The sequence below is a fragment of the Protopterus annectens genome, chromosome 7.part0, assembly GCF_019279795.1.
Source record: "Protopterus annectens isolate FY-2018-M chromosome 7.part0, PAN1.0, whole genome shotgun sequence".
NCBI lineage: Eukaryota > Metazoa > Chordata > Ceratodontiformes > Protopteridae > Protopterus > Protopterus annectens.
The window spans coordinates 1,116,155,256-1,116,182,147 of NC_056739.1; the positions used below are offsets into that span (position 1 = coordinate 1,116,155,256).

A 26,892-nucleotide genomic window follows, 5' to 3' on the forward strand; every position below is an offset into this window, starting at 1 on the left:
CTTTTCTTTAAAATGGAAGGGTATTTTAATTTTCTGTCCTTAAACATATCTTCTGTTAAATCATTTAACATTTGTTTACAGTAACCTATGTGAGTAAACATCTTTGTAATAAAATCTAACTCTTTGAACTTCCTATAATTTGTTGTTAATCTAGATGTTCTAATAATTTGATCTTTAAGTATATTTTTCTTCATAAAATGGGAGCGAACACTTTTATATTGTCAATAACTACTAATAAATGTGGATTTTCTGTAGATATCACTTTAAAATACCTTCTCATTGTCTGGCTTAACTGTAATATCTAAAAAAAAACTCCTTCTCCCTTATTACTTCAAAGTTCATTACTACAAACAATCCAACTTTGTTTAAAATATTTCAAGTGTTTCACTGGCTTTCAAGTCTTTTATTAGAGCAACCTGCATGCCTTTGCAAGTTAGCAACTCAGTCAGCAACTGTTTCAGTCTGCACCAGTCTTACATTTCAGTGGAAGATGAGGGGACAAGATGAGACACAGCCCTGATTCTCATACTGGAAGATCAACTCTTGAGTGCTGTCTCCACCCAAACACTGGTTAATCAGCTGAATCTCAAGACAAACCAGTCTGACCCCACACATCAGTTCCTAAATCATCTGATGTAAGCTAGACTTCAATGTGCACACCATTAGTGAATGTGGTTTGACACCAGTGATGGCCTGGAGCAAGCTACTTTCCAATGAATGCCACCTTCAGCAGTGTACAACTGTGCAATAGGTATATGTTGCTCAGTACTCATGTGAAATAGACTCATGCTCAGTTTCAAGATATCCCATGCAAAAATTCACATCCATTGGTAATGGGTGTGGAACTCATCTTACTCGGGCTACTATGAGGATTCCATGTCTCTGGGAAGACAGGAATAATGAGGAAACTCCTCCCACTGCTTTCATTAAAGATGTCTGTTCATTTTCTGAAGCCATTAAGCTTTTGAAGAACAGCTTGGAATAGCCTCAACCTTCAAGCCTATCAACTCGGAAACACATGATGGAGTACCTGAAGAAAAGCCTGTGTCATCCCAGTTTATTAACCATCATCAAGGATGCACTTCAAGGAGCTTGGAGACACCAGATTGTGCCCCTCTGATCCCTCCACAAAAGGTCTATGCTGTTTATAAGTCCCCACCTCAGTAAGTAAGGCATCTAACAAAGCAACATTGTTTTGACTCCTACCTGATTTTTTTCTTAGTGAAAAACAGGTCCTAGCCACAAAAACAATGTGCCACCTTGCTGCTGACTAGGAGTATAAAGAAAGAGAAAAGTAAGTCAGCAGCATGTACTCCTCTACTACGTAGGGGCTTAGGGTTCTCAACTATTCATCTCAGCTATTCAAGTTCTAGTTCCCATTTGTCAAACAAGGCCTGGGAAGAGCTTTGGTCTACATAAGTCTATGCTTATGGACAATTTTCTGGAGATTCTTTATTCAGCTTCTAAAGTGGATCACTGTATGGCCCACTATAATGTTGATTACTGGGATGCATCTGCTACAGCCACAGGCTCAAGCATGTATCTGTACAGAATGGTGTAGCAGATGCTGTCCTTCCTTAAGAAGGAACTCTAAAAAGATTCTGGATACCACTTTTAGGGAAATTTGCACTTCAGCCAGCCATCTAAGCCAGGATCTGACTAATGGAGGAAGCAAGCTTTTATAATGTCATCCTTCTCTCATTTTGGCCAGCCCCTAAAAGATGAAGAGGACTCCTTGCCTATGAAAGAAGGCAGCAAAATTCCACATAATCTTACCCATTTCTGCCCTGGTTAATTTGTACAGGAGTATGACCTTGCTGCCAACCAAACCACATTTCTGTTTCTTTCTAAAGTGGATCACTGTATGGCCCACTATAATGTTGATTACTGGGATGCATCTGCTACAGCCACAGGCTCAAGCATGTATCTGTACAGAATGGTGCAGCTGATGCTGTCCTTCCTTAAGAAGGAACTCTAAAAACATTCTGGATGCCACTTTTAGGGAAATTTGCACTTCAGCCAGCCATCTAAGCCAGGATCTGACTAATGGAGGAAGCAAGCTTTTATAATGTCATCCTTCTCTCATTTTGGCCAGCCCCTAAAAGATGAAGAGGACTCCTTGCCTATGAAAGAAGGCAGCAAAATTCCACATAATCTTACCCATTTCTGCCCTGGTTAATTTGTACAGGAGTATGACCTTGCTGCCAACCAAACCACATTTCTGTTTCTGGTGCAGATGATCATAGAGCACAGGGCTCTGACTATTCTACAGGTTACACACTAACCCACGCACGTTCAAGCTTGCACGGCCCAACAGCAGAACAGGAACAAACAAGAGCCAGCAACAGGTTCCCAAAGGCTTTAATGAAGTAAAATAGTGTCAAAGACACAAACACTCTCCAAACAGAAATAACCTCAAACTAGTTTCGGTATAGTACCTTCTTCAGTGAGGATAACAACCATAATAATTCCATAGGACATGCTCCTTATATATACATAAATAATTAATCAACCAATGACCAAATGGTTACCAATTAGTTACAAAATCAGATTTAAAGACATGCATCACACTGAAACCTAACTAATAAGTAGGAGTTCATAAATGCACAAACAGTGCATGAATAATACAGTTTAGACAAAAGTATAAATGTCAATAACAATAATATAAGGCTAAGATGTGGTGTTAAATAACTAACAAGTATATATATATATTATTGATATATATATGAATATATTACAAATGGTCATTCAAACCTGGAGAAAAAAGAGCTCCCAGGTGAATGATCCAGTATTTCTCTTTCATACTTAGGACACTCTGCCAACCAGTCTGGTTGGACCTATTACCCTGTACTTTATCAATGGCACAGAATATGAATTTAGCAGATGGATGCTTAACAGTATGTTGATATAATGCATTACTGATTTTGTGAGTCCGAATGTCACTACGATGTTCTCCTATTCTAGTTCGAGGGACCTTGAGGTTTTACCCACATAAAAGCTTGACACTGACATATGGCTAAATAAATCACCCAGCATGTTGAACAATTGGCAAATATAATATATCAAATATCTTACTAGTATTGGCACTAGAAAATTCCTTAGTTTTATTGATACTTAAACAGGAAGTGCAATGACCACAGGAAAGTCCCCAACAACTCATCACCAGAAAGGGTAAGTTGTCTGTATGTTGCACCTCCACTGTCCTGATGTTTATAATGAGAAAATAACGTGCCCAAAGTTTTGCCCTCCTGTAAGAAATAGAACATTGGTCAGTCAAAATATGAAGATGTTCATTAGCCAAAAGTATATTCCAATTATTGTTCAACACACTTCTGATCAATTGGTGATTTTTCCCAAATGTGGTAATAAATCTAATGGTATCACCTTTAACAGTGTCCCTACTCTGATATTTTAAAAGATCTGATCTAGACTGCTGGTCTGTCCACAACCTGGCACTAGATATGTCCTTGATAGAATAACCTCTATCAAGAAATCTATAATTTAAATCCTTGATGGCATCTTCATGATCCTGAGGAGATGAATTAATACGTTTAAGACGCAGATATTGTGATTTGGGGATGTTGCGGATGGTGTGGCGTGGGTGCATGCTTGTCGAATGAAGTAACGTATTAAATTGTGGATACTTCCTGTGTATTTTAGTGCTTAGGGTATTATCCTCATTCCGATATACCGTGACATCCAAAAAGTCAATGGTAAACTTATGGTATGTTATAGAGAATTCAATACCCCAAACATTGCTGTTCAAATGTTCCACAAATTCCATCAAATAGTCTACATCCGCACGCCACACCATCCAACAATCATCAAGATAACGTCTCCAAATATCCATCTCCTCTAAGTAAAGATTATGCAAAGGATCATATATGAGACATTCCTCCAGGTATGCCATAAAGAGGTCAGCATATATAGGGGCAAAGGAAGCCCCCATAGCTGTACCTCTGAGTTGCCAATAGCAATCACCCTGGAAGAAAAAACATTTTGTTCAAAACATGCTCTGACAAACATACTAGTAGCGTGTTAAATCCAGGTGGGTATAGATCAGATCTTTGAAGCCAATAGTCTAACGCCTGTAGGCCAGCCCAATGAGGGATACTCGTATAAAGGGATTTCACGTCTAAAGTACACATTATCCAATCTGGATCTAATTGTGTATCAACCACGATGTTTAAAAATTCCGTGGTATCCTGTATACGAGCTCTGACCATAGGCAATAGTGGCTTAAGATATGATGTTAGAAAAACCGATATAGGTTCTGTAAGGGATCCATAACCAGACACAATAGGTCTCCCAGGAGGAGCACTGAGAGACTTGTGAATTTTGGGTGACAGATAAAGAATCTGCTTTTGTGGATCACCAACTTGAAGATGACTGGCAGTTTTGGATGAGATAATACCTTCTTGTACTGCTTGTTGGATGAATGCGTCAATGTCATGTTTAAACTGGGGTGTGGGATCTATCCTCATGTGCTTATAGCATTGGGCATCAGACAACTGTCTTAATCCTTCCTGTACATAATAGTCATTATTCAGGACGACCACCACCCCTTATCCGCCTGGATAATGACAATATTATGATTTTGTCTCAATTCAAACAAAGCTTCCCTCTCTGAAGGTGTGATATTGTCCTGGGCTATATTAGTATTAAAATTAGGAAAATGTAGGTCCCTCAAAACAGCTTGTTGGAAAATCCCAACGTTTTTATTCATTGGAGGCTGGAATGTTGTTTTTTAAAAATAAAATCAGTAGATCTTTGAGTAACATGATTACTCTGATCCTGAAAGAAAATTTTTAAATTCAACTTCCTGCAAAATTCAATAACATCAACCGATACTGAATAATGGTCTGAGAAAAAACTTGGGACAAAACCCAATCCTTTATTGAGAATGCAATGTTGTTCCTTAGTAAGTATATGATCAGACAAATTTAGGACATTATCAAAGGTTGAACTATTTGTTCAGCAGTGCCTGAACTAACCCGTCATAGAGTCTGTATTTGTATCTGCTCTTATGCTTCCTCCCTCGGGATTTCCCAACATGTCTAAAGGGAACTTAGATTGATTTTTCTTTTTTACAGGGGATCTGACACTGGTGCCTCCCTCGCTGTCAGTGTAGGATGACTCCTCTCCTGAAGTACTAGTGTAACTGGAATCATGATGTTTTAAAATTGACCTAGGTCTTTTCTTTGATTTGCCCACATTTACCATTGGTCCCGCGTCCCTGAATCTAACAGTCCTTTGAACCTGAAATGGCTGACCTCTCTCATAATCCTGTATGTCCCTGGAAAATTTTTTAAGTTTTCGATCCTTCACCATATTATCATAAACCGTAAGTTCCTTAGACAACCGCTCAACACAACTGGAATATTTATTACTATCCTTATATTTTTGGCATTCCATACTTAGATCTTGAACCTCCTTGAGCAAAATATCTACTGTTCTTTCATAATAATCCAATAAAATCTTCACAAATACCATTGAACCCTTCCTTAGGGCATCATCCCATTCCTCTGTGAGTCTCTGTTCAGATCTTCCCACAAGAGGGCGTAACTTATCTGAAGGCCTCTGGGTGCCAAGCCTTTATGAAAATAGGCCTTGAACAACCTTAAATGCCAAATATTGGCTCTTAGACCCCTTAGTCCTTTGTCCAATCTACGGAATGCCAAATCACAACCCCCTTCAATATTTGGGTTGTTTATATTTTGGTTGTTGCTTGGGGCTTCCACAAGGCCAAAAATGGCTATATCCTCCCTATCAGCACACAACCCTGATAATATATGGTCCAAATCCATATTAAAAAGCGTGTGTTGATCAGTCATCCAAGGAAGTAACCCAATATTGAGACCCAAAAAAACAAAATTCAAGGGACGCGGAAACAATGAATAAATATAATCTACCCGGACCTAGTATATATCATTGAACATACTATTCCAAATGGAATGGAGTCATCCCCCATACACTGAACTAGAAAATTAAACTATAAGACATGCCTCATATAATAATCAAAAGATGTCCAATTATAATTATCAAATCCAAAAAAATTGTTTAGACAATATAGAAGAAAACTTTGTAAGAAAAAATATATGAATTTGTCACTACCTAAAGTAGACAATGCATGTAATGCAATCATTAACATATGCCAAAATACATAAGTTCAAAGGGTAGGAAAAAGTTTTTTAAAAGAGCCCTAATCAAATGACTCCATAAAGATGTTACCATACCATAACTAAAATGGCCATAGAATAACAATAGTGCAAAAGGATGTACTAAACCAAATGTTGTCAGCTTAATTAGAGTCCATCACTAATAATGGCTAACAATATTATAAAGTCCTATCCAGAAACAGTCATAATGTTACAAAAATGTATAAAGTATGAAAGAGAAATACTGGATCATTCACCTGGGAGCTCTTTTTTCTCCAGGTTTGAATGACCATTTGTAATATATTCATATATATATCAATAATATATATATACTTGTTAGTTATTTAACACCACATCTTAGCCTTATATTATTGTTATTGACATTTATACTTTTGTCTAAACTGTATTATTCATGCACTGTTTGTGCATTTATGAACTCCTACTTATTAGTTAGGTTTCAGTGTGATGCATGTCTTTAAATCTGATTTTGTAACTAATTGGTAACCATTTGGTCATTGGTTGATTAATTATTTATGTATATATAAGGAGCATGTCCTATGGAATTATTATGGTTGTTATCCTCACTGAAGAAGGTACTATACCGAAACTAGTTTGAGGTTATTTCTGTTTGGAGAGTGTTTGTGTCTTTGACACTATTTTACTTCATTAAAGCCTTTGGGAACCTGTTGCTGGCTCTTGTTTGTTCCTATTCTACAGGTTACACAATCATTACAAAGAACAATCTAGACCTGAATACTCTCAATCATGTCCTCAAGCTCATCACTCCTCTCCCAAGCGAGCTCTACTGGTAGATCAGTCCAGCTCACTGGAGATTTTGGAAAAGTTTCAGATTCTACTGGATCAAGTAGTTGTACAGGATGTCTTACTCTTAGAAAAGAGGAAGGGGGATTTATCCCATGTCTTTCTGGTCCCAGAGGGAATTAAACATTTCAATGCCATAAGGGCTCTGAGCAACTTTTGACCACATGCAACACGTTATGCATTTCATTTGAAATGGTTACTTTGCAAAAAGTTGCACTGTTATCATTTTGTGCTTTACAGAAAATTCAGGTTTGCCTAGGTCTGATGCTGAAGCACAGAGTGATAAAACCTTGACTTTGACCCAGATGACCTGGGTTCAGTCAACAGGCAAACACTTCACTAGCTTCAACAATACATTGAGCTGAGCTCATTCACAGTAATAGCTCACATTCCAGTTCCAAGGATACAATCAATATATAAGCAGACTAATTTAGTACTAACTGTACCCCACCAATCCACATTCTTCCAGCCAATATATCTGAAAAATTAGTGTCTCCTGGAATCACCACAGAACAAGTCTTTGAATCCTTGTTAAAAGCTAAAATTAATGTTTCTATGGGGCTAGTAAACATATCTGGCTGCATTCCCAACAGGACTGGGTATGCACTATCCAATCTTGTACATAAAACTGTTCAAACTCAGCCAATTGGTAGGGTTTTCCCCTGCTGCTTGGAGAACAGCCACTGTAACTGTGCTACAGAAGTGTAATCCCTCTATAGGCCCAGGTAATTGCGTAAAGTTATAGAATGCATCATAACAGAATTTATTTATTCAGACATAGGCAACTTAACTGATTTAGACTTCATTTTTTTTTTGTTTGTTTTTTGAAGGGCAAACTCTATCTCATGAGCCAAGTAAACGTATTTGAATAGGTCACAAAGGCTGTGAACAATCACCCTACTGTGCATGCTATTAATCTTAACATGGCCAAGGCTTCTGACACTATCCTCCAAGCTAGTATTATTCAAAAGTTAGAGAAAAGTTAAATAAACATTAATGTAAACCCCTACGCTGTCCACTGGACTGCAAACTGGGTATACAAAAGATCCCAAGTAGTGAAAGTTGCTGATATCCTATATGAACATAAAATTGTAACTAGTGGGATACCTCAGGGATCAGTGTTGGGTCCCTATCCTCTTTGGCATTTACTTTGTAGACATCCAAGCCAATATTCTTCAGGTGTGGCTGTCTCCAAGCTGAGCAGTGCTATCTGTTCAGCCACTGGTACTGCTCCAAAATGGCTGGAATATTCACATACCAGGTGTTCTAAAAACAGTCTCAAGTTAAATACTGAAAAGTGACTCATAGTAGCATTTGTCAAAAAAGTTGTTTCCAACTCATATGTTATAACTACTACTGCTACTCTGCAAATAGATACGATCATAAGAGACCTAGTTGTATGTGGACAACTCTCTCATTTGACCCACGTTTCCACCATTGTCAGGAAATCATTCTGTTTCACCCAGTTAATTTCCAGAGGCATATATTCCAGATACAAAGAAGTCATCTCTCAACTTGAAAGGCTCCAATAGTTTTTAAATAAAAACCTTGAAGTCCTTAAATCCTTGAACTGTCTTGATACATTATCACGACTCTCCTTATACTCATAGGCTACCTGCTGCTCAAAGGTGACTCATGTTGCACTTTTTAAGATATTAAATACCCCATCCTATCTGAACTCCTATTTCTGCACAAAACCAGTGGCACTACAAACACCTATACTATATGGACCTAAATGTACACCAGCTATTAAACAAGACTCTCTGAAGGGAGAAGTTCCAAAGTCAACATAGTCATAGTCTATGGAAGGAGCTACCACAACATGTCAAGCAATGTAGTACATTGTCTGCCGTTAAGGCTAGTCTGAAAGATGGGCTGGGTAAATGCAAATTTACACCAGGGTTATCATACATGATCTGGGAGCTGAGCAATATTAACTACTTGTAAAGTATGATAAGAGTTTAAGTGTGTCTACTTAAGCCTGTATATGGATGGTCCTCGTATGGTCCCTGTGATTGCTGGTCTAATAATGTTCTTACATTCATCTCTTACATGTCCAGTCACTGACCCATACCAATACTCTGTGTTTTCAATAGTCTTAAGCACTCCTTCTCAGTTTGCTGTCAATTTTCTTTCCCACCATCCAGCAATATTCATACCCCTCTGTTTTCCATGATCCCCATCAATCTATTGATAACCTTGTCCTTCTTATTGTAAAAGAAGTACAAATCCAGCCTCACTGTTTTGTTTTCCCACTACTAGCCCTAGCTTCAGGTACTGCAGGTCCCAGTTCTGGAGCTTAATTTCCTCTACCTTTTAAATCCAGTTACATACCTTCCAGCATCTTCTCCCTCCAGTGGTTAGTCATTGTTGCAGACCAGACACCCATCATGAGTAACCACTACCAGCAGTTCACCTCCATGCCTCAAATTACAGTCAAACAGCTCTGTTTTTCCCTTCCTTCTCCAGCCTTTAAGTTGTTCCATCCCTTTCTACATGTATTCATATTCGTTTTTTTAAACAAGAAACATCTTTATTAAATTATCACTTATGACATAGGCAATCATGCATTTATATAAATGAAAACAAACCATAATGACATATTTTTTGTTGCAATCATTATACATCACTTATGATCCATCCAGTCATGGTCAGTCAGACATTACATAACTCATTCAAATCCTGCCTTCTTTTAGACCTCATTCCTCTTTCCCCAAAATGTTGTTCTGCATGTATTGTTCTCACAATTCCCATTTTTTCCGAGGTGATTTACTCCTACTATTTTCTAAAAAGATCCCATTTCCAGTTATTTAATCTCTGCTATTATGTTGACTACTTCTAGTACAATCGCTTTCAACTTTGATGTCTATTTTCTAGTAATCGCTTTTTTGGCAGCCACCATAATTAGATTTATTAAGGCCTTACTATGTCTAGGCAATTCTGATTCTCTATCACAGCTCAAAAAAATATTTACTTAATTATACCAAATTGCTCCCCCAGTATTTCTGATACAGTAGTCTGCGGGGAACTTTTAAAACCTGCCAACCCATTACACTCCCAAACTACATATTCCCAATTACCTCTTTCTTGCCCATCACACCTCCGACAATTGCTATCTACCTGAGAAAAAATTCTTTGCAGTCTACTTGTGGTAGAACAATATCTATGTAAATACTTCCAAACAAAGATCCCAAATCTTCTAGAATTTGTTGCATACTTGTGAGACAAACGTGTATCCTCTATTGTTTCTTTGTGACTTGCTTATCCAGTCTCTTCCCAATTCTTTCTGACCTCCTCTGATAGACTTAAATTTATCATGTAACATTTTATATGCTCTACTAATTATCCCTTTCTTAACAGCAACTTCTGTTCTACATTCTACTGCTGGTCTGTCACTTAGGATTCCCCAATTTCTTTCTCTTTGCCTATACTCTGATATCAATCCTTGATAGGGAAGGCAATCTCTAGCCTGCAGTCCACATACATAGTTGACCTCTTCTCATTCTATTACCTTTCCCTATATAATTATCTGATCCCAATACCTTTGTTTCTTTGCCAGTTTTCTCCAATAAATTCCATCCCCCTCTTGCCTATTGTTTGTATCCCTAATTGGAGTCATCCCTATCGGCAAAATCTCCTTTCTCCATTCCTATGTCAGCTTAGTTCTTAGAATACTTTCTGCTACTTTATAAATATAATATTCTGTAGAGTTATTGTTATTCAACTTAAGGATCTGTATCTAAAATCCCAGTCTCTCCTTTTGCTTGAGCTTCCTCCCTGTTTTGTCATCATCCCTTTCCACTTTGAATTATAGGTTTCTGCTTGTGCTATGTATAGGAGCCTTAACTATGTAGTTCTGAAATACCCCTTCTAATCAGGTAATCCAAAACCACCTTGTTCTATTGGCAGAATCAGCTTATCCCACTTGACTCTTACTGTCTTCTCCTTCCAGATAAAATCCTTCAGCTCTTTATTAACTGCCATCCACAATTTCTCCTCTAGTTGATAAAAATATTCCTGACCTGCATATAAAACTAAAGGGACTAAAAACATTTTAACCGAGTGTATCCTACTATCCATATCAATAAAACAAAGCTTCCAGTTTCTCAGTTTTTGTATTATCTTTTGTTTATTCTCTTCCCACATATTCTTGGCTACAACAACAGAATCCTTTTTAATCCATACTCCTAAGTACTTCCTTTTATAATGTCCCCATAAATAGGTTTATTGCTGAACCAATTCATGTGTGGATACATAGTTTACGGCTATTACTTTTGTTTTAGCTACATTAATTTTGTATCTTGAAAAGACATGAAACTGTCTCAAAATGTTCCACAACACTGACATGTCCTTTTCTGGTTTTATCAGGTATAAAATAATATCACCTGCAAATAAAGCCAGCTTTTCTTGACTACTATACCAATTATATCCTTAAATTTCTGAACCCCTTATTTTCTTTGCCAATGGTTCTAAATATAACACAAATAACAAAGGGGAATTTTGCCTCCGATCCCATATATATATATATATATATATATATATATATATATATATATATATATAGGCTTACTGTCAGTATCATGAAGGTGGCTTGGCTAAAACTCACTTGTCCGATGTTCTGAATGCAGAAAACACTTTAGTAAATGCTGAGAATGTCAAATGTAATTGTCCGATTGCATAACGACAATCGAGCCAGTGCAATTGGGCACGATATTCTCGGCCATATGTAATCTGGCAGGTGGTGGATATGTGGGCAATGTTTGTACTGAGATCACAGGACAGTGTGGATCAGGAGATTTACCCTTTTCCACACTATAGTGTGATCTTGCAGTTGGAATATAAAAGTTGCAGGGGGTGTGGGGGGGTTCAGGGGTGCTTGCACCCCAGCAAAAAATGACTGTCAGTGTATTGTAGTACGGACACCAGAGTGCAGGAGTCGAATTCAACTTCGAATGCTTTGGTGTCCAATCTTTCATACTGTTTTCTGTTGTGAACATCGAACATGTAAACCGCATTTTTGATAGGTTTACATTGTGATGTTCGATGTTTTAATAGTAAACCATATATATATATATATATATATATATATAAACAGGATTAAGCTCTGATGAAGTCTCCTGAGAGAGATGAAATTGCCTGGTTACTTTTTTATTTTATTTTTAAATGGTTAGATAAATACACTTTATATTTTGAACTTTTCATGCTGCCTGTTCCTTCATTTACTCATTTGAAGTTTTTAGGTTACCAGTTTTGAATGGAATACTCTATTGTAAAGGTTCAAGTATCTAGTACAGATGACCAGTCATATACAGTTCTTTCTAGGATTTAAAACACCTTTATTAGAACTCAGTTAATCATTGTGTGTGGGCCTTTCTATTTTATCAGAGGTTAATGCATTATTTATGGGCATTAGAAATGCTTTGAACATTTGCATTAGGACAATTCAGTAATCAGAATTATAAAACGAGTGTTAAATATTCAAATCATTTTAGCTCTTAAAAGGAGTGAGGAAGCTGAAATATCAAACTATATCAACCGATTTTAAATATTACAAATAATAAAAACAAACTGCAATCTTTCAGCAAGTCATGCAAATATTCGGATCATTTTTGTTAGAACGGCAAATAATATTGAAAACAACTGGTGTGAGTGGCATTACACCGTATTCTTGTCTCAGTATTTGATTATCATGCATGTTACTTAACAGGTTTTCACCAATAAGAATCTAGTAGTACAGTGTTTGGTTATACTGCTCAGATGTAGCTATTGTTTGATTCATTGCAAAAGCCAGTATACTCATCTATAAATAAAACACAACTCTGTCTGTTAAAAGTGCTGTAAGTAAGGTAATGATACAGTGCCTCCATTTCACAGCTCATTAGTTCACTGGCACCGTTAGTAAAAAAAAAAAAAAAAAAAAAAAAAAAAAGTCTTTTGGCTTTTCCTGGTTAGGGGTCGCCACAGTGGATCACCGGTCTGCAGCCTGATTGGCAGTGGTGTTTTTACAGTATCAAGTTGCCAGCCTGGCACCCAACCTTCACAGAAGGCACACGCATAGACACATACACTTGTACCTACCTGCATGTCTTTAAAATTGAGTCAACAGCAGGGAGGACATGAAGATACTGCATAGAAGGAACTCCAGCTGAGAATCAAACCTCTTACTGTGAGGTGACAACGCTAATCATTGCACCACCATGCATGATGTTAGTCATCAACAATAAGTTTTGCAGGTACAAGATACTTCCATGCTCAGGAAGACTTCAAGACAAGGGTCTGATGTAATATGAAATTTAAAGACTCAAATAGAGAAACCTCTGCTGACAGAAAGCACTTAATAAGAAGAGTGAAATATGTACATAGTGCAGTATGGTTCATATAAGTGTTTTACATGGGAGCTAAGGGAGGCACAAATGTTTGTAAAGTTGTAAGCACAGCTGTCAAATTACTCATTTATGAATGAAGGACACAGTCAGAAGTAATCAAGAATAAAACCCAAGCACAGAGACACTTTAAAAAAATATCTGTCATTATTTATAACACATAGTTACAAATTTTTGTGAGCAAATGAAACTTTAAAGCAAAATCATGGGTACTCATAAAAGTCAACGGCAATTAAAAGATATGAATATAAAGTCAATAATTCAATACATTTACAGCAGTAAAAACATGTACACCATCTGCTATTATACACAGTCATTCAATAGGCTGTAAGGAATCACAATACATATATGGCTCTTCAGAAGCTGGCAATGAGAGACATAACAAATAGTCTTCCGTATGAGCATGTCCGGATGGAACAGATATAGAAATGTTAATACTGGAATTAAGTTAAGCTTTTGATTCAATATAAGAAAAAAACTAATGCTGCCAGTCTTATAGCTTTCTGCAGAGAAAGGAAACCGGACTATAATTTATTTACATAACTTTTAATCATCTAAAATTTTGAAAATATGGTAAGTGCCCCATTTGCATCTAGAATCCTGTCAATCATTCATCAGCAAATAAGAAAAAAAGTTGCCTAAACATTAAGAGGAGGCACTCAAACCATATGTAGAAGCAGCAGGCTACACTCTCTGTATCCTTGTACCAGTAACTTGGTGATTATAGGGCAACTACTTAATGTGTTGAGTAGCACAGAGCAGCCTAGTTTGCGTGTTAAGGAGCCCTGCCCCATGAATTTAGTATTACATAGCCTAGTCTAGGCTCTAGTCCCAAAAGCATCCTTAGTCAGCCAACTATTAACCCTTCATGCACCATACTCTTAGCTCAACCAGTAAAAGATCTGACATCATGGATATGCAGTTTCCCAATTTCTCCACAACCAGTTTAGGAAATGGGTATATTGAGAGACTGTAAATATTGTCTAATGTTCACTGACAGCCATTTAATCCTCAAAGTAACAAATACTGTATTCAAGAGATGTATGTACACAATGTCTCTAGAGGCAAAACTCTTGTGTAGAAACACTCATGATAACAACCTGTTTGTCAGAAACACACACACACACACACAAACACACACACACACACACACACACACACACACACACACACACACACACACACACACAAACACACACACACAGTACACATATAGACCTACTGATGCTGAAGCAGTTATATTCAATTTTCCCAACTCCAAAGATCTCCCAGACATTACACCTGCAAAACTTATCTTCAGCAAACCCAAAGGTACTCAACAAAAACAATACCTAATACTGCAAATACAGCCATACCCACTGGAGCCTCAACTACCAAGCCTATAAGGCAAGCTAATACACTATGCTGGACTCCAGTTATATGAAACTCCATTGCATGACATACTGATACCCACCCACCAGGCTCAACAAGAAGAAAACGTTCAGTTGCCTATCAGGAGGCAGGATCCTCCAAGTTATGCATACATTCAAGTCATTGCACCACAAGTACTAGTGTAATTCAGTCATAGTCCACGTAGGTGTAAATGACCTCAGATATTCCTCCTACACTATATGAAGAAGCATTATGGATCTCTCAGACTACAAGTCAAATGCTTGCATGTGCTTGGCACTGAGCAGCATTTTATCTTCACCAAGAATGATGCCAAAATACAAACAGAAGATGATTGACTTTATTAATTGGTTTAGGTTTTGGTGTTATTCTATGGGGAATGCAATATTTGTCAGCAAGAGAAGACATGGTTAACAACCATTGTTGCTTTGCCAGGGATGGTCTGCACCTATCCCCTGTAGGCTTTCAAGTATTGGTTAAAATATTCTTCACCAGCAGTAGGGGTGTTTTTAGGCAATGTCAAATTGATAAACCTTTCAACATAGCAACATTTTCCCAAGGAAATCTATAGGTGTTACCGTTCAATACCAAAATTCTAAACGAAAAGCTCCTCTCCATCCAAACTCTTCTCACCTTGGAGACTGTGGGCATCTGTGCATTTGCTGAGATATGGTTTAAAGCCACACAGAGTACCCCAGCAGTCCAAGGTCTCAGTGCCTTCCACACATTTATACCAGTAACTGTACAGACAATGTGGAGGTGTCTTGATCTACATCAATAACAAGCATACCTGGTTGGTTAAACAAGCTGATACATTGGAGATCCTTAATGTCCATATAGTCAAAGACAAATGAATGGTGCCAAAGCATTGGCTTAAAACTCAATGCCAAAAAATGCAAAATAGTAACTTTTTAGAAGCTGGCCATTCAAGGGAAACTACCTTGTTCATAAAATACCCCTAAAAGTGGACACAGCAGTCAGTGGTTTGGAGACTCATGTAGGCAGTAACCTGGATTTTGACCAACATGTGTCCAAGGTTGTAAGAAAATCCTTCTAAGTCACTCAACTTATAAGTAAGGCCATGACATCTAGGACCAGAGAAGTCATTGTGCCACTTTACCTAACTATTGCTAGACCAGTCATTGAGCAAAACTCCTCCTATGGCAGCTACCTGAGCAGGCACATGCAACAAGTGGAACAACAGAATTTCCTCAAAGAAACAATACAAGGGCATAAACACAATGCCCTATGCAAATCACCTCAACTTATAAGCACCAGAAATGTCTATCACTGAATAATAGTCTCCAGGCATACTCACCCACCAGACCACTGTGCTCAAAACACAAATCACTCTTCATTAGTCAAAGGCCACAATTATCAGCTGGGAACTCCCACTACTCAGGCCGTGTAGGCAACACTTGGAACCCTATCTCCCTAGCACTATAACTAAATTCCATTCTACCAATATTTAAATGTGATCTAAAAAAACAGTGAACTGATTCCTGGATATGTCTGTGTCCAATTTCAGAATAAACATTCTAGTTTATTTTCGCTGTATCCAAACTTAACATATTACCTACATGTAGAGCACATGTCGAAACCTATAATGTCCCTATCCTCCATGACTCTTGCTTCATATGCCACACTGCTCACCTATAATCTCTGACTAACACTTATTATTACTTCAACCTATTTTTACTAATTCAACTCTTTTCCCTCCTGACTAACTCTTTACTGTCTTCACTCCTTCTCATCTTACCTTCTGCTATTACTAACACTAACTTGTTTTAGTCTTTGTCTTTCCTTCATTGTTCTCTGTATGTCCTTTCAGAGGCTTTGCTTTTCTACAGTAGAATGCCTCTCCCTCTCCCTGACTTGTGAACAACTATTTTATATTGACACGTATTCACTGCCTCTGGGAACAAAGAAAATGTTTTAGATTCACAGTCTAAGTAAACATTGTTACAGTTACCACTCAGTAGACTTATTTTCAATGTCCCTGAATTTAATAATTGTTATATTTCCTCAGTTCCCAACTATTATCCCAGAATCTACTCAAATTGTACCATGCATATTCTTGTACAGATTTGCACATAATTAATAATGCTCACTTCCTATATTATTGTACATATTCATATATATAATTGTTCTGCTTCATTCCATGTTTATATGTATTGTATATCCTAAAGTACTGTATTAATTCAACATGTTCTTTATTTGTAGAGCTTTCCTCCTTTGGCCGCTGCTGAACCTGAGCTTTGGCTCAAATTTGACTTTCCCAGTAATCACTACAAATGAAACAACCCCTATTTCTCAGTTTGCAGTATAGCTACCAGGAATTAGGTAAAACTTAAAAAATAAGAACATGCTTTAATATTTACCCTTAAAATAATCCAGTCTCTAAATAATTAAATAATTAAATTGTAGCAATTAGTTCTGAACAGTTGCTCTTCAAAAAAGGTTGGACACCATACAGTTGAAGGTACTAGTAAAATGCACAGGCCCTTAACTCAATAAATAAGCCATCACACACAAACACTTAAAGTTGAATAATACAACTTGTTAGCTGAAATAAACAGCTAAAGCATTCTCCTTATAAAGAGACATTTAAACAGTACATAACTTCGACAAGGAATTGAAAATAAACATAAGCAAACAGATTATTTTCTGAAACACTAGCTATTATCTATTCTCCAACTGCTTTAAAGCAATGAACTGTGCCCTTGTGGTCTAGCTTTCAGAATCAGAATAAATTCTTAGAGTTCTTAAAGGCACTTACTCAAAAAAGTTGAACTATGCCTGAAGATTACGTAGAATGTCCTTAACTGACTTGAATTAAGAGTCGATCTAGTTATATAAATCATATGCAGGATTTCCTAGGGCTGTTTCTTTAATTTACATTTTTTAATTTAAATTTTGCAAAATACTTTGTTGTTTCAACAGATACATGTCAGATTCAGCAAGAAAGAGACCAGCTAAGGAAATAATTTTTGACCAAACTTAACGTCTCTAAGCTGCATTTCATTTTGCAACACTGCACATATTTGTGAAGCAAGGTATACTTTTTTCACACTGCAATACATTCAACAGTATCAAATGTAATTTTACACAGTTTTATATATTTTCTTCTATGTATTATATTTACCAAAAAGGCAAGTGCAAGGCAATTTTATCTTTCAAAGAACAGCACACATTTTATTAATTTCTTTTATTTTTTTTTAACAACATACTTAATTTGTTAGAACCTATATAAATCTTTGCTGATTTTTTTCATGCATTTCTCTTTGGAAGAGCAGTAGTGAGTTTATTTTTAAACATAGTTTTCTTCATTCAGACATCTGCAGAAAACAACTGGTGAATAATAAATCTTCATTATATAACAATACTAACCATCGATAAAAATAGCTATTTAAAAGATTTGTTTACCATAGTTACTGTATTTATAACCATCAAATTTGTTTTACATACTGTTTTAGACTACAACCCTATTCAACCAATATTCAGAGTTCAAGATTTGAACAAATTGCTTATTAATCCTGTCCATATGCATTATGACTTACAGTTTTCATCACCAATGTGCATATTTAATTATCTTTTGAACTAGCTTATCGTATCTTCTTAGTTTCTCAGACAGCTTGAAAAGTTTGTTTCAATATTTAATTAACAGGTGAACTAGCTAGCTAACTTGCCAACAATCTAGTCAGCGTTTTATTTCACATGAACCTATTATCTAGAAAAATGTGCAGTTTAAAGAATGTGTTCTTAACCACTATAAAAATATGTGGAGTCATATTTAGTTTCCCTCATCTGACTGTTAAAATATTAACATTATTCATCATTGTGTGTAGATAAATAAAAATTCTTATCTGAAGGCATGGCACTTGGTATGGTAGCACTTGGCTGAACCCTGGGAGATACATAGTAAATCTACAGTGTAGGTAATGTTATATGCAGCAAGGACATCCTATTTTCAGTACTGAACAGGAGGCATGGCAATGAACATATGCAAAACACTACAAAAAGAGGAGCGAATTTTGAAATTATAAAAAAATACCTGAAATGAAGCCCATATTTGAATTACTTTACTTTTCCAATGTTTTCCTTCCATAGTTTCTTGTACATTCATGTCTTCCATATGTGATACCCAACATGGAACATTTTATTGTACAGAACTGAATCCCTCTGGTAAACAATCTTCCCCACAAGCCATTTTTTGTCTTATTTAATCTCACAACAATTAATCCTATACTCTTCTATCTCCAAAGCACAGTGTGTTCCACTCTGTCTGAAATATTGCCTATTAATACCAAACTACCTGCATAAACCAGAGCTGCTATTAATTAACCTCATTACTCAACACCATTCAAATACTATCCCTATTCCTTTTGCCCTTCTCTATAATAGCTTTCATAAGAAGACCAGATCACAAACTTCTCATCAGGCAGCCCTTTCTCAAACCCTTCCCATCCATACCTTTTCACCTATTTACTCACTTACCATAATTGTCATAAGCAGATAAAAGTAAACGCCTTTCTCTCAAATCCTTAATATTCTATCACATTCTATATATGTATATTGTATACATTATCATATGGTTTAGCAATGTCACATGGCATTGCCCTACCTTCCTTTTCATCTCTAACAACATTATCAGCAACTGTTTTAACCACAGATAACACCTCCTTTATTGCTCTACATTTCTACCAATAGATACTTATACTTATCAATACTTGTATGTATTGCTTTTCTCAATACCATTTAACTTCTCATTTAATTTACCAAAACATCAACCTTTCTGCTTTAGACACCTGTTTACAAAAAAGTAGTAACTTAACCCTTCTTCTCTAGGTGCTGTTTTCTCTTCAACATTTTTACACAAAAAAATATAAATTAAATGTTAAATATTAAATATTCTTTAATTAAGTGTATCATTTATTCCATAATGTTTTGATTTATTTTAATGATTTTTTTTCACACTAGAAAAGGATTATTTTCTTTCTTCCTTCTAAGAAAAAAAATCTATTAGACTCATATTTTGTTCTTTCACTCCCTGTTATAAGACTGAAACAAACCATGCTGTACTGAAACAGAAGTCATTCTGTTCAGACAAACAAATTATACAACTTCAGTTTGAACTGATTCAATAAGGAGTTCAAGTTCTGGCATTTCAACATTCGAATATATGATATAGACCCTCTACAAAATGCATGGTCATGGATTTCATTAAAATATAATCTGCTTGACTATAAAATCACTCACCTGAGCATTCTGAACAACTGCTTAGCTCAGCTCCTTACCATCATGTGCAAATAAGGAGCCAAGTACCTAAATATTACACTGAGAAACACTCAATTCCCTCAATACACACCAATAGACATATAGGCTGTGACAGCCCCTCTTTATCCCGGGCTAGTAATCAAGGAGCCCCAATCCTCACAACTGACATCGGTAAGAGACAGTCACTAAAAACAGGAATAGATTTACACAGTACTTCAAATGCAGTTTTCTGATTTCAACACAATTTCACCCAAGAGCATGCAGGGAACACATTCAACTGGGACTGGACCCTCTGTCTCTCCAGATTCCAAACAAGACCCACCTTGGAGCACTTGTCCCAGTTCCAAGTATCTGGCACACACACTTGAATATCTGTTTTTTCACGCACACACATATACATACCTGAGAAAGGCTGACACAGATTCACCAGTTGTGTCTCCTCTCTCCAGATTACAGGGTAGTTGCCACCAGCCAAATACTCAAAGGCTCTTACAAGGGGTAACCAATTATACTGTGTCAAATTAATACTGATATGAATGGTAAAGTGTGACCAAAGCAGTAAGGCTTTTCTGAGTGGCCACATTACAATGAAATAAGCACAGGTACTCTCAAGTTATTAAAATATTCACTGCAAGACCAGCCACAATGAGAAAGTATAAAAATATTTAATAAGGGATAATAAAAATAGGAAAAAGGAAAATACTAAACATCAGAGTTTTCAGGAAATATAAATAACACAGTTGGATAGAATCTCACATGCAGAAAAATAAATAATACTAAATATATAATACTAAGCTAATCTCAATGGATTTTCCCTTAATAAACTAAAGAGAAACTGTCCCTAGTTAACTCTCTAGTTAACCCACAATATCGCAAGGCAAAATGTACTGCTGAGATGCTCACTTCCACAATGCAAGATGAGATACTCCATACTACTGAACTGTATAACTAACTACTGAACAACTGTTACTGAATTGTGATAAATGACACAGATCTTTTATATCAGATACCAAAAAAAAAAAAAAAAAGAAAAAGAAAAACATACTGCTGCTGCCAGAGTTCCATCCTTCGGCTGATTACAGAATGACATCACATCTAGTCACCTGACTCTAGCACAGTTCATAATCAGAACTCTGTTAAGATTCTGTTGCAACCAACATTTTTAACATAAGCAACTTTTCCAAATACTTTTCCAAATACATTTTAATATAAGCATCTGTACAAACCAATGTGACAGTCAAATGACATACAATTATTTACAAAATTTCAGCCAGCCATGTTGGCATATGCCACACATGCACTCTCTTACTTCTGATACAGCTGGCAATACCTCACAACATCATATATGCATATGGAGTTAGCCATCCATTGGTACAATCATTAGCTTTAGGTGATTTGTTCAAATTAACTAATGTTGATGTGACACTCTGACCATAAATAAATACAGAGACACTTAGACACGCACACACACACACACACACACACACACACACGCACACGCACACACACGCACACACACACACACACACACACACACACACACACACACTTAACAGGCACAGAAACACTAACAGACAGACACACATATACCTAGTGCCAGCTAACCTCGCAGCCACAATCTTCCTATCCATACTGTTCACCAATCTCTTTGAGCAGGAGGCATCAAACATACACATGAAAGCAAGTAAAATAAGTTAAACATTTCTGCTCTGAAAATATACCTGCTATTTACTAATTCTCTCATCTTAGTCCTCTTAGTGTTCTTTGCTTTCCTTAACACACCTCTGCATCTTGGTTTATAAGGACAACAGTACAGTCTGCTACTTGTGTTTAGGATAAATGCCAGTGCAAAGACAGTCATGCATCTTTCCTCTTAGATGTGATAAACTGCCATAATTCATGTCATTGTTGATAACAACCCAAGGTTTTAGTCTCTTTCATGTATTTAAACTTCTTATTTATTCATTTATTTATTTATTTACTTATTCATTCATTCATTCGTTTATTTTGGTCATATGCTGCAACAGTAAATTTTGTGTTAAACATTTTTATTATTTGTTGCAATCAATCCATTAATTACTCTTGAAAAAAAACAAATGTTCTTCCTTTTGCTGACAGCCTTTGATACTTTTAATGTGCACATTCTAAACAGTCATTAAATAATACTTGTTCTAGTACTATTTTCTGACAAATGCATGAATATCAAAAAAACAAATACAGTTTGCTTAAAAGCCAAATGACTTAAAGCAAGTTGAAAGAAATGTGAACCCTTTAAAAATGTTACAAATTAGCTGTACAAGAAGCCTTATACACTCTACATCATCTGATAACTCTCAATTTGTGAATGTACAACCCAGAAGTAATGCCAAAGTACAGTTTTGCAAGGTAACCTTGCATAACCATAGATGTACGAACAGCAGAATCCTTACTGCAGAACATTCATAAGATCAGCAAGATCAGAAGCAGGTAGATATCAGTATAAAAATCAATCAGATGGCCAGAGGGACCACACGTTCACCTTCCACATCCTAGCTCTTAGTTGGAAGTTCAGCCATAATGGTAAGTGTAATCCCACACCATGTTTTGGTGCCAAGATCTAAGCATAAGAATGTTACTAACAAATTTACTGTTCCCAGTCTAAGATTTAATCCAATAAAGATGGCCTGATTACCACTCTCAATTCCAAACAGAATATAAGTGTGAGTTCCATTATAAATTACCATTTTAAGGTAGCATAATGCAACAATTAGAGGCTAATAAGTGCACACTGGATGGGTGACAACTAAGATGCAAACATTACTGGGGAAGTGAGTTTCAGATGTTTTTTGCAGTAATGCACCTACTACTCAAACAATTATAGTTATTGTCACACAACTGTACTGTGTTCATTATAACAATAATTGTGCAGGACTTTTCATAACTTAAACAGAAAAATGCCAAGCAGTAAAAGAGTAACCTTGATATGGTTGGATGTGGTTACATCGTGGTTTGTTAAGTCAAATGTTATAAATAATGAAATTAAGGGTGATCTGACTATAAATAAAAATTACATAATTCCTGTTATTTTTCCCTTTTAAATAGGTACCAGTGTAACCTCTTTGGATGTATTTTACTTTTGACAACTGTTTTTATGGGCAGCTTTAATGAAGTTAATGAAGCACAACTGAAGGTTGTGTATGTCACTGCTTCCCACATTAATTAAAGGTGCTTTAATGTTGGGACAGTCATACATGGTTTACAATGTTATATGTCATGGCAAAAGCCGCACAAATTCTAAAATGGAGACATAAAAAATCCGCTGTCATGTATTGTCTTACACCTTACTGCCCTTTTAAAACATGTGCAAAGAAACAGTTGAGGTTATGCACAGTTATTGCTGTTTCAGAATATCTGTCTGGAAGTGGGTTTTATACTTAATAACACTTATAAGGAAATAAAATGTAGTTTTGGGCAGCTTTATCAGCTCCTGTCATGTCTTGTTTGTAACCAATCACAACAATTAAATTTGAATTATAAATCAAAAACACAATTATCATGTTTCCAAATAACTGCCATGCATTATAAAAGAATGGTAAGTAATAATAAATGAAATTGATAAGCTGTTCACAGAATTCTTGCAGAAAAAGTTTGTTGCTCTTGCTATTGCATCAGTACCATTAATTTATAACATTCTGCTGTCTATCCTTACTTCAAACATCACTACCATTAATTCATAAGATTCTGCTGTCTATCCTTACTTTAAACATCAGTACCATTAATTCATAAATTCTGCTGTCTATCCTTACTTTAAACATCAATACCATTAATTCATAAGATTCTGCTGTCTATCCTTACTTTAAACATCAGAGTCATTATATGAGCATTTGCTTTGACATGAAACTAAATGAGTTTCCATTCATTATTTCCATTCCTTACCTTACAGATTCCATTGATGCACACATCCTTACTGGTGCTTCCTTCATAACATGGAGTCCCATCAACAACTGCATCAAGCAACTTTTCTGAGAAGTACTCTGCAGCTGGGCGGCAGTGAAGTGCACACGGATTAACTAGGCAGACAGAACATGATTGCACTTAATGGAATGTTGTTACAACAGCAGAGAGACAAGACAAGCTGTAGTTTAAATACACTCATCAGATAAGACTCTTTTTAATGCATGTCTGCATTTACAATACAGCCCTTGTCTTGCACCTTCTGGTGATGCATGGCTCCTTAAGTTGCAGTACTCTGCTTAACTGCAAATGCAGCAGGTTCAGTACTCCGTGCTGATGATATTTCAGCATGAGTTACAATGAAGAGGAAATTTTTCCAAAAAATATATATATATATATATATATATATATATATATATATATATATATATATATATATATATATATCCCATCTGTGTCAACTTATATTTCCAGAAATCATAGTTAAAGTAAATATGTGTCACTTTATTCAGCAATGAGTTTATAATAAATGCTGCAATGTCAGTATTTTCTAGTCTTTTTCCACTGTTATCAGAAAGTCATCCACCTGAGCACCATATTTTTTACAAAATGAGCAGCTATCCCTCTTCTATAGGTAATTATTTTGTTTGTGCATTAATTCTTAATAGTTACTAGGTTGCACGTAAATGCATCTATACATATACACTGGATATAGAAAGTGTACACATCCTTGTTAAAATGCCAGGTTTTGTGATATAAAAAAACGAGACCACAATAAATCATTGCAAAACTTTTCCCACCTTTAATGTTACCTATAACTTGTACAATTCAATTGAAAACAAACAAATCTGTTAGGGGAAAAATATAAAAAACGTACAATATGCTGGTTGCATAAGTGTGCACACCCTTACTCTGCTGTGTGTGCACAGCCTTAAACTAATACGTTGTTGAAGCACCTTTTGATTTAATTATAGCATTCAGTCTTGTTGGGTACACACCTGCCATCAATTAAAGAGGCTCTGATTAGCCCCAAATAAAGTTCAGCTGTCCTAGTAGGACTTTTCTGACATTTACTCAGCTGCCTGCTACAGCAAAAGCCATGGTTCGCAGACAACTTACAAAGCATCAAAGTGACCTCATTGTTGAAAGGTATCAGTCAGGAGAAGGGTACAAAAAAATTTCCACAGCATTGGCTGTACCATGGAACACAGTGAAAACAGTCATCAAAAAGTGGAGAAAATATGGGACAACAGTGACATTACAAAGAACTGGACATCCCTCCAAAATTGATGAAAAGACAAGACAAAAACTGGTCAAGAAGGCTGCTAAGAGACCTACAGCAATACTGAAGGAGCTGCAGGAATTTCTGGCAAGTACTGGTTGTGTACATGTGACAACAATCTCCTGTATTCTCCATATGTCTGGACTACAGGGTAGGGTTGCAATAAGGAAGTATTTTCTTACACAGAAAAACATTCAGGCCTAGCTAAGATTTGCAAAAAAATATATCAAGTCTCCCAAAAGCAAGTTGGAAAATGTGTTATGGTCTAGTGAGACCAAGGTTGAACTTTTTGACCACAATTCCAAAAGACACGTTTGGCACAAAAACAACACTTTGCATCACCAGAAGAACACCATCCCCACAGTGAAGCATGATGGTGGCAGCATCATGCTTTGGGGTGCTTTTCTTCAGCTGGAACTGGGGATTTAGTCAAGGTGGAGGGAATTATGAACAGTTCCAAATACCTGTCACTTTTGACCCAAAACCTTCAGGCGTCTGCTAGAAAGCTGAATTGAAGAGGAATTTCACCTTTCAACACGATTATGACTCCAAGCATACATCCAAATTAACAAAAGAATGGCTTCACCAAAAGAAAATTCAAGTTTTGGAATGGCCAAGCCAGAACTCAGACCAAAATCCAATAGAAAATCTGTGGGATGACCTGAAGAGGGTCGTGCACAAGAGAATGCCCTCGCAATCTGACAGATTTGGAGCGATTTTACAAGGAAGAGTGGGCAAATATTGCCAAATCAAGATGTGCCATGTTGATAGACTCCTACCCAAGAAGACCAAATGCTGTAATTAAATCAAAAGGTGTTTCAACAAAGTATTAGTTTAAGGGTGTGCACACTTATGCAACCAGCTTATTGTACATTTTTTATATTTTTTTCCCTAATGGATTTCTTTGTTTTTCAATTGCATTGTACAGATTATAGGTCACATTAAAGGTGGGAAAAGTTTTGAAATGATTTATTGTGATCTCATTTTTTATATCGCAAAAACCTGGCATTTTAACAGGGTTCCTATTAAATGATCGAAGACGCATTCTTTTGAATGTGTCTTGATCGAACTTGAAAGCACGAAAAGGCAAAATAGCGAAATGGCATATAAGCAAATTCTTGCCCTGGGAAAGAAATCACTTGGCCGCTTGCATTACTTTGCCATTTTCGTCACTGTAGTGCGCTCTCATAGTTGGTATATTTATGTGGGGGCGTAATGTTTTATAATTTTTTTTTTTTTTTTTTTTTTTTTTTTGTGGAACAGCCAAATTGCTGTTCTAAGCATTCAAGATTGCAAGCTTTCGCTTACATGGGTTTGATAAATCATCATTCGCTTTTTTAAGTGTTCGATGATTTAACATAGATCCTTTTAACAGGGGTGTGTACATTTTTTATATCCACTGTAGGCTAAATATGACTAGGAGCAAAATACAAAAAACTGAGGCGAAATGGTAATCCACGCATACAAGATTTAATGTTAGCGCTTTCATACACCAAATGAAATGTACTTCTTCAGACATTATTTCCCAAAATGCAACAGCTTAAAAAGGCATCATTGTCATACCAATTAATTACATAAATTACTTAATCATGAAAGATCCATTGTTACTTAAACATTAAATTTAAAAGGAACATACTAAAAATCGTAT

General features: G+C 36.3%; 1 protein-coding gene across 1 annotated transcript in view; it reads right to left on the reverse strand.

Annotated features, from left to right (window-relative positions):
• Positions 1–26,892, reverse strand: part of LOC122806893 (A disintegrin and metalloproteinase with thrombospondin motifs 7-like) — a 2,879,604-nt gene that overhangs the window by 1,508,754 nt on the left and 1,343,958 nt on the right. Inside the window, exon 13 of the mRNA XM_044077696.1 lies at positions 23,945–24,078. Coding sequence (XP_043933631.1) covers positions 23,945–24,078 — 134 coding nt within the window. The remainder of the gene's footprint in view (positions 1–23,944; positions 24,079–26,892) is intronic.